The sequence below is a fragment of the Microcebus murinus genome, chromosome 10 (assembly GCF_040939455.1).
Source record: "Microcebus murinus isolate Inina chromosome 10, M.murinus_Inina_mat1.0, whole genome shotgun sequence".
NCBI lineage: Eukaryota > Metazoa > Chordata > Mammalia > Primates > Cheirogaleidae > Microcebus > Microcebus murinus.
The window spans coordinates 77,294,003-77,308,055 of record NC_134113.1 but is presented as its reverse complement, the minus strand read 5'-3'; the positions used below and the strand labels follow the sequence as shown (position 1 = coordinate 77,308,055).

Here is a 14,053-nt window from a genome sequence, read left to right as displayed (position 1 = left end):
GTTTTGGTAAACTTTGGTAACTTTAACCCTTTTTAGTGAAATACTTAGCCAAATATTGTAGTGAGCCTGATGATTATTTTATGATTTCTACTCAAAGTTTGTATTTTTTATAAGGATTTTATAAATCTGAAAGAATGTCTATTTTTAGGGTTTTTAAAAAACTGGTTTATGAGGAAATTTGATATTTTATACCTCAGCAGAGATCTTTAACTCTTAGTATCAGTTCTCTGCCACAGGGACAGAGCAAACAAGTTTCAAAGTTCTTCCTAAAGACAAGTTCAGACTTTGTTTCACGTATACTTGGACAAGTTACACTGGCTCATGACGTCACACTGCCAAGATGGCTGGAATATAATTCTCCTACCAAGACCTTGCAAGGTCTGCCCTTAGAGGATGAGGGAGATTAACAAATCACAGTGCTATATCCAGGGATTTCTGTTTCAGCAAACACAAACAGCTCTCTTGTCATCTTTATCCTTCCTGTGCTGGCTAGGAATGAGGTGAGGAAAGGCTTGATTCCTTCTCCAAATGGGTAAGTACCTGGGCAGCTGTGTGTGCTGTTCAGTTTATGAGTTTAGTCAAAGAGCAAGGGAAGGATTCGAAGTAACAACATTTTGTGTTAAAGAAAAAATGAGGAACAGAAGATCACAGCAAAGGGATAGAAACATTTTCACAATGTTGCTAATCCATAGGACCTTAAACCAAGGCTTATTATGGCAATTCCTTCAATTAGAAAACAATCCCCAAGTAAATAAAATTTTGAGAACTAAGTAATTCTCATACCATTTTATTTTACACTCATGGACCATGCACTAATTGTAAAGTCCTTTCTCTTTTTCTCTTTCAAAAGGCAGTTTCTTGTATACATATATGTCTATATAAGCATCGAATTTATCAAATATTCTGCTAACAGTAAGAGAGAGAAACTAGGAGACTGGGCAACCAGGGGGTTGAACCCTTTGACTTTTATATTGTGTTTATATATTATCTATTTTGAAAAGATTAAAAGGCAGCTTTATGTGGTTTAACAATTTATATTTCAAATATTTTTATCTTCCTCAAATAATTTTCAAATATAGATACAACCATGTTATTTGCCATCTCTCAATCTAAAACTTTGAAAGTTTTCTCTAAAAAAGTTGCCTCTAACTTCTAAAAGAATTTTTTTTTTTGAGGCAGAGTCTCACTGTGTTCCCCGGGCTAGAGTGCCGTGGCATCAGCCTAGCTCACAGCAACCTCAAACTCCTGAGCTCAAGCAATCCTTCTGCCTCAGCCTCCCGAGTAGCTGAGACTACAGGCATGTGCCACCATGCCCGGCTAATATTTTCTATATATATTAGTTGGCCAATTAATTTCTTTCTATTTATAGTAGAGATGGGGTCTCGATCTTGCTCAGGCTGGTTTTGAACTCCTGACCTCGAGCTATCCGCCTGCCTCGGCCTCTCAGAGTGCTAGGATCACAGGCGTCAGCCACCACGCCCAGCCCTATCTTCTAAAATAATTTTTATGCAAAACAGTGAACATTATAGATGAGGCCAATAATAATTAACTTCCACAGAGCAATCCACATTTTTCTTTCTTTTTTTTTAGACGGGGTCTTGCTCTGTCCCCTAGGCTAGAGCACAGTGGCATCATTATAGCTCACTGCAACCTCAAACTCAGGGGCTCAAGCAATCCTCCTGCCTCAGCCTCCCAAGTATCTGGGACTAGAGGTGCACACCACCAAGCCCACCTAATTGTTCTATTTTTTTTTTTTTTTTTTTTGTAGAGACAGGGTTTTGCTCTTGCTCAGGCTGGCAATGCACAATTTATAAAGTACTTTCCACACGTCATTCCATCTTGTTTCATTCTTTTGTTCACTTATTCACTCATTCATAAAGAGTTTGGTAAATGCCTACTTTTTGCCAGACTCCTCAACTTGGAGCTGAAGGTAGTACGAATAAGCTGCTGTCAAGGAACTCATAGCATAGTACTCCAGTAGGGTATGCAGAAATGTAAAAAATCAAAATCAAAAAGTATAATCTGGTAAAATGAAGGCAATACCAGAGCCACTTACAAGATATAGAGGCTAAGTTGGTAGCTTTCACTCTATTTGGAAGGAGGGTGTTAGCAAACACTGGATGAGGTAATGTCCATGTTGGATTTTTAAAGCTGCAGGACTTAGCTAGCCAGAAAAGGAGGAAAGGCACTACAGGCTCAAGGAAACACCTGCTCAACGGTTACAGACACATTAAACAGCACAGTGTGTTTGGGAAGCTGCGCACAACGTGCTATTGCCTGAGCACAGTGTGAGTTGGGGACTTGTAGGATATGAGGCTGGAGGGGTGAGGAGAATCTGGATCTTAAAAATCTTTATGGGCCGGGCGCTGTGGCTCACGCCTGTAATCCTAGCTCTTGGGAGGCCGAGGCGGGCGGATTGCTCAAGGTCAGGAGTTCAAAACCAGCCTGAGCAAGAGCGAGACCCCGTCTCTACTATAAATAGAAAGAAATTAATTGGCCAACTGATATATATATAAAAAATTAGCCGGGCATGGTGGCGCATGCCTGTAGTCCCAGCTACTCGGGAGGCTGAGGCAGAAGGATCACTCAAGCCCAGGAGTTTGAGGTTGCTGTGAGCTAGGCTGACGCCACGGCACTCACTCTAGCCTGGACAACAAAGTGAGACTCTGTCTCAAAAAAAAAAAAAAAAAAAAAAAAAAAATCTTTATGGATCCCATAGCAATTACTATACTAAAAGTCTTGGAAATGTAGAGACAAAATGTAAGTCCTGGAAGAATGCATTAAAAACAGAATCTATTCATTTCACTCTTTAAGATCTTTTCATCTCACCCCATTTTCTTTTCCTTAAAAGACTAGAATTATTAATATTTGTGTACTTTCTTATACTTAATTTTTTGGTTTATCACACCTGCTCATTTCAAATGGTAAACTAGGGCTATCCCACCCTCAGAGCCTTTCTAAACCTGTGAGAGCTGTTACTTTGGTTTCCATTCAACAAAGCTAGCCACTCTTCTAGAGACACTGGCCTCATGACTCCAACTCTGAACTGCGGCCCGACTATCAGCTGTTACTTAGAAGAGCACATTTAATAACTGCAGGGGCCACTAACAGTAATTCCATCTAAGAGGGGACCCACCGTTGGTCTAGATGCAAAAGATGTACAATAAAGAAGTATGACAGAGCAAAGCAAAGGGAAGGATACAGAAAGATGAAAGGAAGGGAAGGACATGGAAAAGAAGGACACATGGTAGGATGAAGGGAAGAGTACAGAGAAGGGCATGAGGAAGGGAAAGAAGGGAAAATCAGAGGGAAGGGAGGAGGAGGGAAAGAAAGGAACAGGAAAGACCTAGTAGAGTGAAAGGACTTATCAATGTTCTAGGTAATTCACAAAGTGCCTTATATCAATATTCAAAACATCCCTGTAAGTTAAATGTTACTCTCATTTTTCATTTGAGGAAACTAAGGATCAGATTAGTGACATAACTCAAAATCATGTAACCAAGGTAGCAAATTCAATTTAAACTTTTAAACTCCAAAACCCACAGCTTTTCCAGTGAAATCACCTACCTTTTAATTTGAAGTCAGAACACCTGCATCTAGATCAGGCACTTACTATGTGTCTTTGGGCAATTTCCACCTGGCTTCTTCTGTAGTGACTCTGAGCCCATTCAGAAGCAAGATAAACAAGCACCTGTGGAAGCTTCCAGGGTTGGCTAAAGATCAGAGGCCTGTCATACCTTTATAAGGTCACTGTGTCCAGTTCCACTGGCTTATGGAATATAAGGTTTCTGCAGTGCTGCCAGAGCTAATGCAAGTTTTTCAACAGTAAGCTTCCTCTAAATATCTTGCTCAAATTTTAGAATATAATATTGAAGGCTGGAGATTGTTTCAAAAATCTCAAACAAGAAGACCCAGGTAGGCTGAGTACGGTGGCTCATGCCTGTAATCCTAGTATTCTGGGAGGCCCAGGTAGAAGGATCACTTGAGCTCAGGAGTTCGGTTTGAGATCAGCCTGAGCAAGAACAGAGACGTCATCTCTACTAAAAATAGAAAAAAACTAGCGGGGTGTGGTGGCACGCACCTGTAATCCCAGCTACTTGGGAGGCAGGAGCCCAGGATTTGAGTTTGCAGTGAGCTATGGTGATGCCACTGCACTCTAGCTGGGGCAACAGAGGAGCAAGGTGTTGTCTCAAAACAAAACAAAACAAAACAAAACAAACAAACAAACAAAAACCAGACACACACACACAAAATACACACACAAAACCAAGAAACCAGGCAGTTAAGGGCAATTCCAACTTCACCAATGAAGCCAACTGAAATGACAACTAAACTAAGCAAGCCTTCTCTGTTTTGTTACCCACCTCAGTACTCATTGGATGCTCAAAGATGAGGCAGCATCAATTCCCAGCTTATTTGCTGCCTTAAGAGACAGATCACTCCTATCCCTGATCCTAGCTTTATTCCAAAAACTCTATTCCAGAAGTGCACAAAGATTACAAAGCCATACCAGACACGGTATCACAGAATTCATTACAGGAAATGTCCTTGACTACAAGCCTTCAATATTCTTTTGCTTTTCCTGAGGTCATCCCTTCTATGGTACTAACAGCTATTTCATTTACACATTTTGACTTCTTTCAGGGTAGAACTTCTACAGTATCGATGTTATTAGAAAAACTACACTCTCCACAGTGGGAAATGAAAGGTCACGCCCTAATCCACAGAACACAAATACAAAAGTGTCCTGTTTTACCTGACCTTGTCCCAGAATCAATTAGTCAAGCTTGGTATTCACAAACTCTCCTTTCATTATCCAAATACTCTCATTTTCTTGCATCCTCAATGCAGGGTATAGCCACGCCTTCAGAAGAAGTATCTTCAATGACATTTCTCAGCAAAAGAAGAGGCTCTGTTCCACTCTACCTGGAAAGGTCTGTACAGTCAAATAACAGTCTCTTGACACCTTCATCATCAGCAAGGGAGATACTGGCAGCCTCCCATTTCCCTCAGTTCAGTCAACTACCCCTGCCAAGCCAGTTATAACAGCACCTTCATGACACTCCTGAAGTTTCTAGACAGCTTTATTCACTTGCCATTCCTACAGAAACAATTTAAACTCCTAGCATGAGCATAAATAAACAATTTGTACGGAATAGTACATCTGACTAAACTCTTGCCCTTGGAAACTTGTTTCACCAGCAACCTCTTAGATGAAAGCTCACTGTGTGATGTGATTACAAAAATTCAATCTGTTTCTAAGAAGAACCCATCATTTACTCAATTACATGATTTATCTGAATCATTCCTTTCTGAGCTGCCCAAATTTGCAAATGCATTTGAGTTACCTGAAAGTATGGGCTGAAAGAGTATAATGTACGTTCTTTGTGATTGGTTCTAAGGTACAAAACATTTAGCTTTCAGCAAATTCTCAAGAACTAGCCAAATTGTTCCAGGCAACACAATGTTTAACCTAGATTCTACTGAAATGGTGATAAGTTACCCACATACCTCCAAAAACTTATTGACAAGATAAGGGACTATTTCTGACTTTAACAATATACAAGGTAAGATTGTGGCAGTTACTTAGTTTTCTCTTTGCTGTATTTTTCAGAGAATCTTTATCCTAACAATAAAGAGGATAATCAACTAAATGATTTAAAATAGCGTACCCAGTGTTAATTGTGTTAAAATTATGAGTGCTTGATTTTCTTCTCTTATTTTTCTGTATTTTCCAATAACTTTACAAGGAACAAAGTGATTTTTAGGAGGAAAAAATTTTAAGAATATATCATGCAAAAAAAGTCAACAACAAAACACAGTATCCATCTTATGCCCTATAAACATAAATAAAATAGTCAGATTGCTCACAGATCCACAAACCTGGAAGGAACTTAGAGCTATCACTTAGACCATGCTCAGTCTAGTTACTATTATTCCTAAATTATCCAGAAAGATGCTAATTATCTGTTGCAATCTTATGGGCCACCATGGTTAGAAAAATGTTTGCTGAGAGATTCAATCTCTGCTACCAAAGTTAACATCCTCTTTCATTTAGCTTATTTACCTCATGCTATCCTGTGAACACAGGCAGTATGGTGATTAAAAACTCAGTATTTATAGTAAAACAGATAGGGGGTTGAAATCTAGCTGTCTAATTTACTATATGCATGACCCTGGGCAGTTACTTTATTATTTTACTTTCATCATTTATAAATTGAGGATAATAATTATCCCAATATAGTTCTTGTGAAGGTAAAATGAAACACACGCTTGGCACAGTGCCTGGCCCATGGTTCATTCAATGCAAGCTGTCGTCATCTCTGCTCATCTTCTCTTCTCTGAACTAGCTAACCCCTAGCACAGTGATTCCCTCAGAACTTGTTTCAAATGGAAGCATACTTATAAGGTTAACTTCCATGGAAAATTTCATTGATTTTTAATTTGGGAGGATTTCCTGTTTGAATCAAATGTCTAAATTAAATAAGTGCTCATCACTTCACCTGGATTCACTAGAGTTTCCAGAAATATTAGCTAGACAAGGTACAACCAGTTTATCTTTCACTAAATATGAATTGCTTCAAGTAGCATAGACTCTGAAAACATTTGCTCTGCAGCCATATGAATCTCAGAAATCTGTGGCCACGTCACACCCAAGTAAGCTGTTCTACCACCAAGGAATGGGAGGTTGATGAAACTTGAGCCTGTTTGAAATTCAGTAGAAACGTATCTCCCTAGCAGTTAGAACTTACACTGTTAATCAATCCCATGAAATATGCAACAGTACTCAGATGTCACTTCCATGTAGTCTTTCTGTTCATTAAGTGATTGCCCTACTCTGACTATTTGATTCATTGTGTGTTTTTTTTTTTCAGTAGCACAACACTCCTTTTCTTTCCAATTTAGAGCGACCCACAATATCTTAGCAACCTGCCTGTGTTATATTGCATCATGGCCCCATTTTCGTGATAAGCCACCTCATCTTCTTTCTCAGAAAACACCAAACTGTATCTATGCAGAGGTTGACTTGTTTTCTAGCTTGAGATTTAAATGTGTTAATTAAAATTTGAGTACCAGTTTACTATGTCTCTGTTCAATTATACAACTTTTATATCCCGAGCTTTAACACTTTTCCTGTTGAACTTTTAACCAACACACAAAAAATATTAGTGTCGGAATTTAGGCTCTTAGCCAAAATATTTTTTTCTGAAGCCCCCTAACCCAGATTCTGTTAGTTGGTACTACTAATTAGCTAATTTCAAGATCTTCTTTCATATTAATACTATAATTTAAGGCTGAAAGGACCAGGAAACTTGGCAGCTAACAAACTCCATAAAAATGCAGAAACAACATCAAGGCTCCAATGCAAAATCTGCCAATTAAGGATGAGTGGGAAAATGAAAAAGGGAGAAGAGGGGAAAAGAAGAGGAAGAGAGAACAAGTAAGGAGGGCAGACAAAGCTTGAGGTGAATGAACCTGACTCTTGAATAGATGAAGTGTCCCCAAATCAAAGGCTACAGAGATGAAAGAAGTCAGCCCCTGTCACTCCTCTCTGGAGTTATTTATGTAGTACCCAAGTACAAGAGTGCCTACTAAGGCATGCATATGTATCTACTGAGTACCAACAGAAGCTTTCTTGTTTCCATATGCAAATCAGGTCCAAAAGTAAATGAGGAGAAAACAAGTTGACCATCAAGGCAACCATAAACATTTAAATAAAGAGTAGTATTTGTTGAAATTTGTTTCTTGTTTGCTTCTTCTAGGTCAATAAAACACATTTCCAACAGCTGTTAATCCAATTCAATTAATAACAGCAACTACTGGGCACAGATTTAATTTCCCAGTCTCTCCTGACACATTTTACGACCAGGAAGATGGCAACTCAATTCACTTGACACTTGCAATAAAATCAGTAAATGAATATCTTTCAGGCCCAGAAAGCTGGCTGCAGTTTATTGTGACTCATCAAATGCTGTAAGAATATCCCCTGGAATTGGATTTCCAGTGTTCCCCTCTGGAATTTATCCTTTGTGCTATTGATTTTGGGGGCCTGGCTGTTTACATGCTTTTGACCATTGAACTGAAGCTACCCAGAAGTACTCCCTGCCACACTTACACTCTGTGCATAAAAAATAGCTTCTACGCATTTATCAAAAAAGCTCTGGAGAGGATCAGTTTGTTTTTTGCTAAACTCACTCACTACCTAAACTCCAGTAACCTCGAGCAGATTGTATTAATTACCCTGAAACCGGCGTCTACCATTATATCCTGGTATAATATAGCCTTATGTTTAGTCAATGGCAATTCTCTGAAATGTTCTTCTAACAAAAAAATTCAGGGAAATAATGTTGAAATAAGGAGGCCTCATGGAAATGTCCATCCAAACTTTGCATATGCTGTGTTGCCAGAATACAAAATTGGCACAATTGAGAACATCACATATAGTGGAATCTGCCTCATCCTGGAGCTAGGCAATGGGTCATTAATTGAAAACAGCATTCTAGACTCATCTAACATAGAAAATAGCCCCTGGATTAGAAATATTCTTCTGGCTGTGTTGGTCAGTATACATCATAGTAACAGCAGCAGCAAGTATAGCTTACTATTTCTGTAAGAACTCTTTTTTGTTTGTTTGTTTTGTGGGTTTGTTTGTTTTTTGAGACCGAATGTCACTTTGTGCCCAGGCTAGAGTGAGTGCTGTGGCATCAGCCTAGCTCACAGCAACCTCAAACTCCTGGGCTCAAGCGATCCTCCTGCCTCAGACTCCCGAGTAGCTTGGGACTACAGGCATGCGCAACCGTGCCCGGCTAATTTTTTGTATATATATATTTTAGTTGGCCAATTAATTTCTTTCTATTTTTAGTAGAGGCGGCGGGGGGGGGGGGCGGTCTCACTCAGGCTGGTTTTGAACTCCTGACCTCGAGTGATCTGCCCGCCTCGGCCTCCCAGAGTGCTAGGATTACAGGCGTGAGCCACTGCGCCTGGCCTGTAAGAACTCTTAAGAATTTTCTTGTTCCTCAGTCCCTGGTGTTTCAAGGAAGAACCTTAGTAAGTAATATTGACCCAGAAATGGATGTGCTAAGGCCCCTAAAGCCACACATCCTGGAATGTGAAGTTCCATTTTCATCTCAGTTATGGAAAGTTATATCTTTTCAACATCAACCTTACAGAGGAAGTGTGATCCCTGCCATAGAAACATGAGCAGCCATTTTTCCAATCTCTAAAATATCAACTTCTATTCCATCATGAAATGAATCTCATTAGCCCGAGGACAAGTAAATGTTATCGGAAATCCAAATGCATCAACTGTTTGAGAAACAGGGCTAATTGACTTAGAAATTAGGTAAAATAATCATTGAATTAAATTGTCAAAAGATAAGTGATAAGCTGCCCTCTGTGTTAATTGTATTAACATACTACCAATTAATTCTAATAGTTTATTTCCCCTTGGAAGCCCAGATAGTCAATTATAAATCTGTCACCCAGGCCACCACTACTACAAACAGTGTAATGACTCACCCATTATGTTAATTCCACCATTGGCAATAGCATCTCCAAATGTACAAAGTGCTATAAACTGCCAAGTCAAGGCACTCTCTACAACCCTCAACATAAAGGCATGATTAATTTAACAATAAATACTGTAATAGGTTAAAGTTTTACTACATATGAGCAAAGAATTACAGCATCTTTACCTCTTCGTTGTATTTTACCTTTAGCTTACAAACAAGCTCATCACACTGATCTAAAAAAGACTACCAAAAAATAACAAACCTTCTCTCAATTCTGTTCTATTGAGGTGCCATAACCAAGCAAGGACACTTTTCTTTGTTACCATACTTCTCGACATTCACCAGTCTCTACTTTTAACTTCATTCAGGTAACATTTTATTAATAATCGCTGCGATTTAGTTCCTATTCCCACATGCCATGAAAATGGCTCTTTGGAAGTCATTATGAGCATCTTGGTTGGCATACCCAAACGCGCCGTGTTAATCCTCAGGCTTCTGAACATCTCTGAAGCTCCCTTGACACTTCTTTATTCCTGCCTCTCTGACCTTTGTTTTTCCTTTTCTTCTGTCCCGTTAAACATGACCCCAAGGCCTGTCCTTTAACTTGGTAAGTACATAAACTTAATGTGATTACCTATTTTAAAATAGGACAATATTTTCTTTTTAATATTTGAATCTAAACAGTTTGTTGTTTACTATTCCCATTCCTTACTAAGAAAGAAATTATAGGGGCACTTAACTCACTATCACCTCTCCTCCTCTGGATCAGTTCATTTTCAGTTAATTCAGAACAGCTGTGGACTTCATTTAAAATGTTACCAATAGGGGCCAGGTGTGGTGGTTCACGCCTATAATGCTAGCGCTCTGGGAGGCTGAGGCAGGAGGATCACTTGAGCCCAGGAATTTGAGGTTGCTCTGAGCTAGGCTGACACCACTGCACTCTAGCCTGGGCAACAGATTGGGACTCTGTCTCAAAAATAAATAAATAAATAAAAATAAAAAATAAAATGTTACAAATAGGAATATTTCTAATCAGCCACTAAATTAAGTTTGCACCTTTCTTTAGGAGAGACTTGTTTCAATATATACAAGTTGCAAAATTTGGTTTCTATTGAATATTCAGACAAGATATTTATAAACTGAACTGTATATAATTGCACATATTCAATTATATTTTCCATATAAAAATTGTAATTTCATATGGTTCAATCTAAGATGTTCATTTTAATCATTGATATAGAGATCTCAATGAAATCAAAGTTCTTAAGAATAAATTGAGATCCTGGAATTTCCTAAATTAAGTCTAATGCTTCAAAGCTTAATGATAATATGGACATTTCTAGATTTACTCACATTTAGCAGTACGCTCTGTAACAAAATCACCATCTGGATCCTTTTGTTGTCCACATGTGTACAATTATACTAATGATTTTAATTGAAATGTACCAGAAATAGCAAATAACTCAGTGCCTCATAAAACAATCTTAAATAAAGTACTGTATTGTTTTGCCCTGATATAAAGGTACTTCAGTTCACTGTAAAGTCAAGAATACAAGTGCAGTATTGAATTCAAACAATTGGTGATGGTCCTCCAAAACTAAGCTATGTATTGTTCAAGGTGATTTTTTTTTGAGACAGAGTCTTACTCTGTAGCTCGGGCTAGAGTGCTGTGGCATCAGCCTAGCTCACAGCAACCTCAAACTCCTGGGCTCAAGCGATCCTCCTGCCTCAGCCTCCTGTGTAGCTGTAGCTGGGACTAGAGGCATGCGCCACCATGCCCAGCTAATTTTTTCTCTATATATTTTTAGTTAGCCGATTAATTTCTATTTTTAGTAGAGTCAGGGTCTCACTCTTGCTCATGCTGGTTTCAAACTCCTGACCTTGAGCGATCTGCCCGCCTCAGCCTCCCAGAGTGCTAGGATTACAGGCGTGAGCTACCACGCTCAGCCTAAGCTGATTCTTTTTTTTGGAGACAGAGTCTCACTTTGTTGCCCAGGCTAGAGTGAGTGCCATGGCGTCAGCCTAGCTCACAGCAACCTCAATCTCCTGGGCTCAAGCAATCCTCCTGCCTCAGCCTCCTGAGTAGCTGGGACTACAGGCATGTGCCACCATGCCCAGCTAGTTTTTTCTATATATATTAGTTGGCCAATTAATTTCTATTTATAGTAGAGATGGGGTCTCGCTCTTGCTCAGGCTGGCCTCGAACTCCTGACCTCGAGCAGTCTGCCCACCTCGGCCTCCCAGAGTGCTAGGATTTACAGGTGTGAGCCACCTGTAAATACTAGATTTACAGGTGGGCCTGATTCTTAATACATAACCAGAAGCACCCTCTGTGTGTGTGTGTGTGGGTGGGGTGGGGGGGTGGTGTTGCTCAAAGAACATGTAGTTAAGCAAGGAGAAAGAATCAGTGGAGTCTAATAGGCAACATGGAATAACACAGAGCGCTACTGGCACAATTCAAAATGAAGCCATAGAAATATCCCCCTAGTTGGTAGAGCACAGTAACAGGAATTCATATATAGTATCTGAAAATGGAGACTGAAAAGTAGACAAGACAAATAGCACAGCCTTAGTCCATGGGAAAGAGAGGAGCATAAACTGAGAGTAAAACAAAGCTCTAGTCTTTGAAGATGGGTTGTGAACGAAAGAACTTTGGATCAATAAATAAACCAGGGACCCCGATTAGACACAAGTTGAAAACAAAACTGGGTTAACAAGAATAAAATATGAAAGGCCAGAGCCCATTCAAAAGTAAGTATGATCTATTAATTAGGTATTGGGTTACAGCTCCTTAAACTTTGCAAGTCTAAGATGGTTAATTAGGGCTATGTATGGTTTCTGCAGAACTATATCTAAACACAATGGTAAGGAATAAAAATAGGTCTAGCTTAGTGGAGAGGGCAAATGCAAGGGCTGAAAATGAAGCAGGAGTTGATAAAGGAGAACCATGTAAATTTCACTGGGTTGACATGAGAAGCTGCCAAACCCTTGTTTAAATGCCAGTTTCCTTTTTTTCATAGAAAATACTGAATCTGGATAAACGAAGACCTTTCCCCTTCTCTAATAAACACTCAAGGAAAAAAATAACAAACCTAGAATTAGCGCTTAACATTGAAATTACGTTTCTTATAACATGTTATGAGCTTTCAGATGAAGAACTGGAAGGTTCATGAAACATATAACATAAAACCGTAACACTTCTGAGAAATGAGACCAAGATTCTATCCAGAGATAAAAAGAAAAAACAAAAAAAAACCCTTTCCTTTCCTTTAAGGCTGTGAAGTAATTTCCTTTATGCTATTCTTTTAATATGAAAAGTAAGTGGACAGTAAATTTTTAGCAGGAAAAAAGGTAATATTATCCAATGCTAGTAAATATTAAAATTACACCAACTACCTGAAAACTCTGCCTTTAAATGGATAACACATACACATAATTTAAAATAAAATAAACAAACAAAAACAATATTCTTTTTTGGAAAAGTACTCTATATGATGCAGATTAACATGTAAGATTCTATATTAAGTATTAGAAATCTCACCTAAACTCTGGTCAAATTTAAAAAAATTTTCTATAGGCTGTTTTCAGTCATTAAATGAAGAATACCTTTGTTATAAAATAATACTTCAGTATTGTACATTTCAGATATTTTAATAGTTTTATTTGACAAAGAGAAGCCTAAGAAGTTTTTTAAAAACATTTCCAGAGAGGACGCCTTTTACCATAAAATAAACGTGTGTGATTTGGGGGAACAAATCATCTCATATGTATATTTTTGTCTTATGTGCCAATTTTATAATTAGTACAAAAAAGATAGTTAGTTGAAATATTTTAAAAATGTAAAAACCAGTCCAGGCAACATAACTATACAATCCTGCTGTAAAAGTACTTATATCAAATTCCGCCCAAAATATTTATGTAATATACTAAATTTAGTTCCTCAAGTCACTCTTCACTGCCGGCTGGCTTTTCCATTTTCTGTTGTCTCCATCCTGAAAAACAGGGAGGAAAAGAAATGACTCAGCAAAATAAAACATTTACTATCCATATTTTGTCTCCTTAATTATCTACCTTTCACATGAAAATTAAAATCTAATATATTTATGGAACAGAAGAACATTAGCACTTTAGGAAAAGACTAAAGATAGAGTTACTCCAGTTAGCCCATGAATATTGAGGCCTCGAAAGAGTAAGCGACTTTCCCAAGATTATGTCACAAAAGGCCACTGGCTTTCTTTCTCACTGTACCACTCTCCATCTCTAAGCAAAACTAAGGAAATAAATTTCTACCATTTAGTCAAGGATTTATTTCCTTTTCCACTAAAGAAATTTCTTCTAAAACATAGATTAAATCACCAGATCTGAGATTTATTCTATTCTAATTAATATTAATACTGGATTACTTTATAGGAAAATATTTTCCTCCTGTTATTCCATATAGATTCAGAATTGCACACTAAGTATTCTCTAAGAGTTTTCCCTCTATGATACTTACTATGCATTGAAAAAAAATTCTCCATGGAGTAAATACTTTCAGGGTT

General features: G+C 38.3%; 1 protein-coding gene across 4 annotated transcripts in view; it reads right to left on the bottom strand.

Annotated features, from left to right (window-relative positions):
* Positions 1 to 13,151: 13,151 nt before the first annotated feature.
* INTS13 (integrator complex subunit 13) overlaps positions 13,152 to 14,053 on the bottom strand; it is a 33,815-nt gene continuing 32,913 nt past the window's right edge. For all 4 annotated transcript variants that reach the window (XM_012739521.3, XM_076007551.1, XM_076007549.1 and 1 more), the window contains exon 17: positions 13,152 to 13,504. In XM_012739521.3, the coding sequence (XP_012594975.2) occupies positions 13,465 to 13,504 (40 nt within the window). In that variant the 3' untranslated portion in view covers positions 13,152 to 13,464. The remainder of the gene's footprint in view (positions 13,505 to 14,053) is intronic.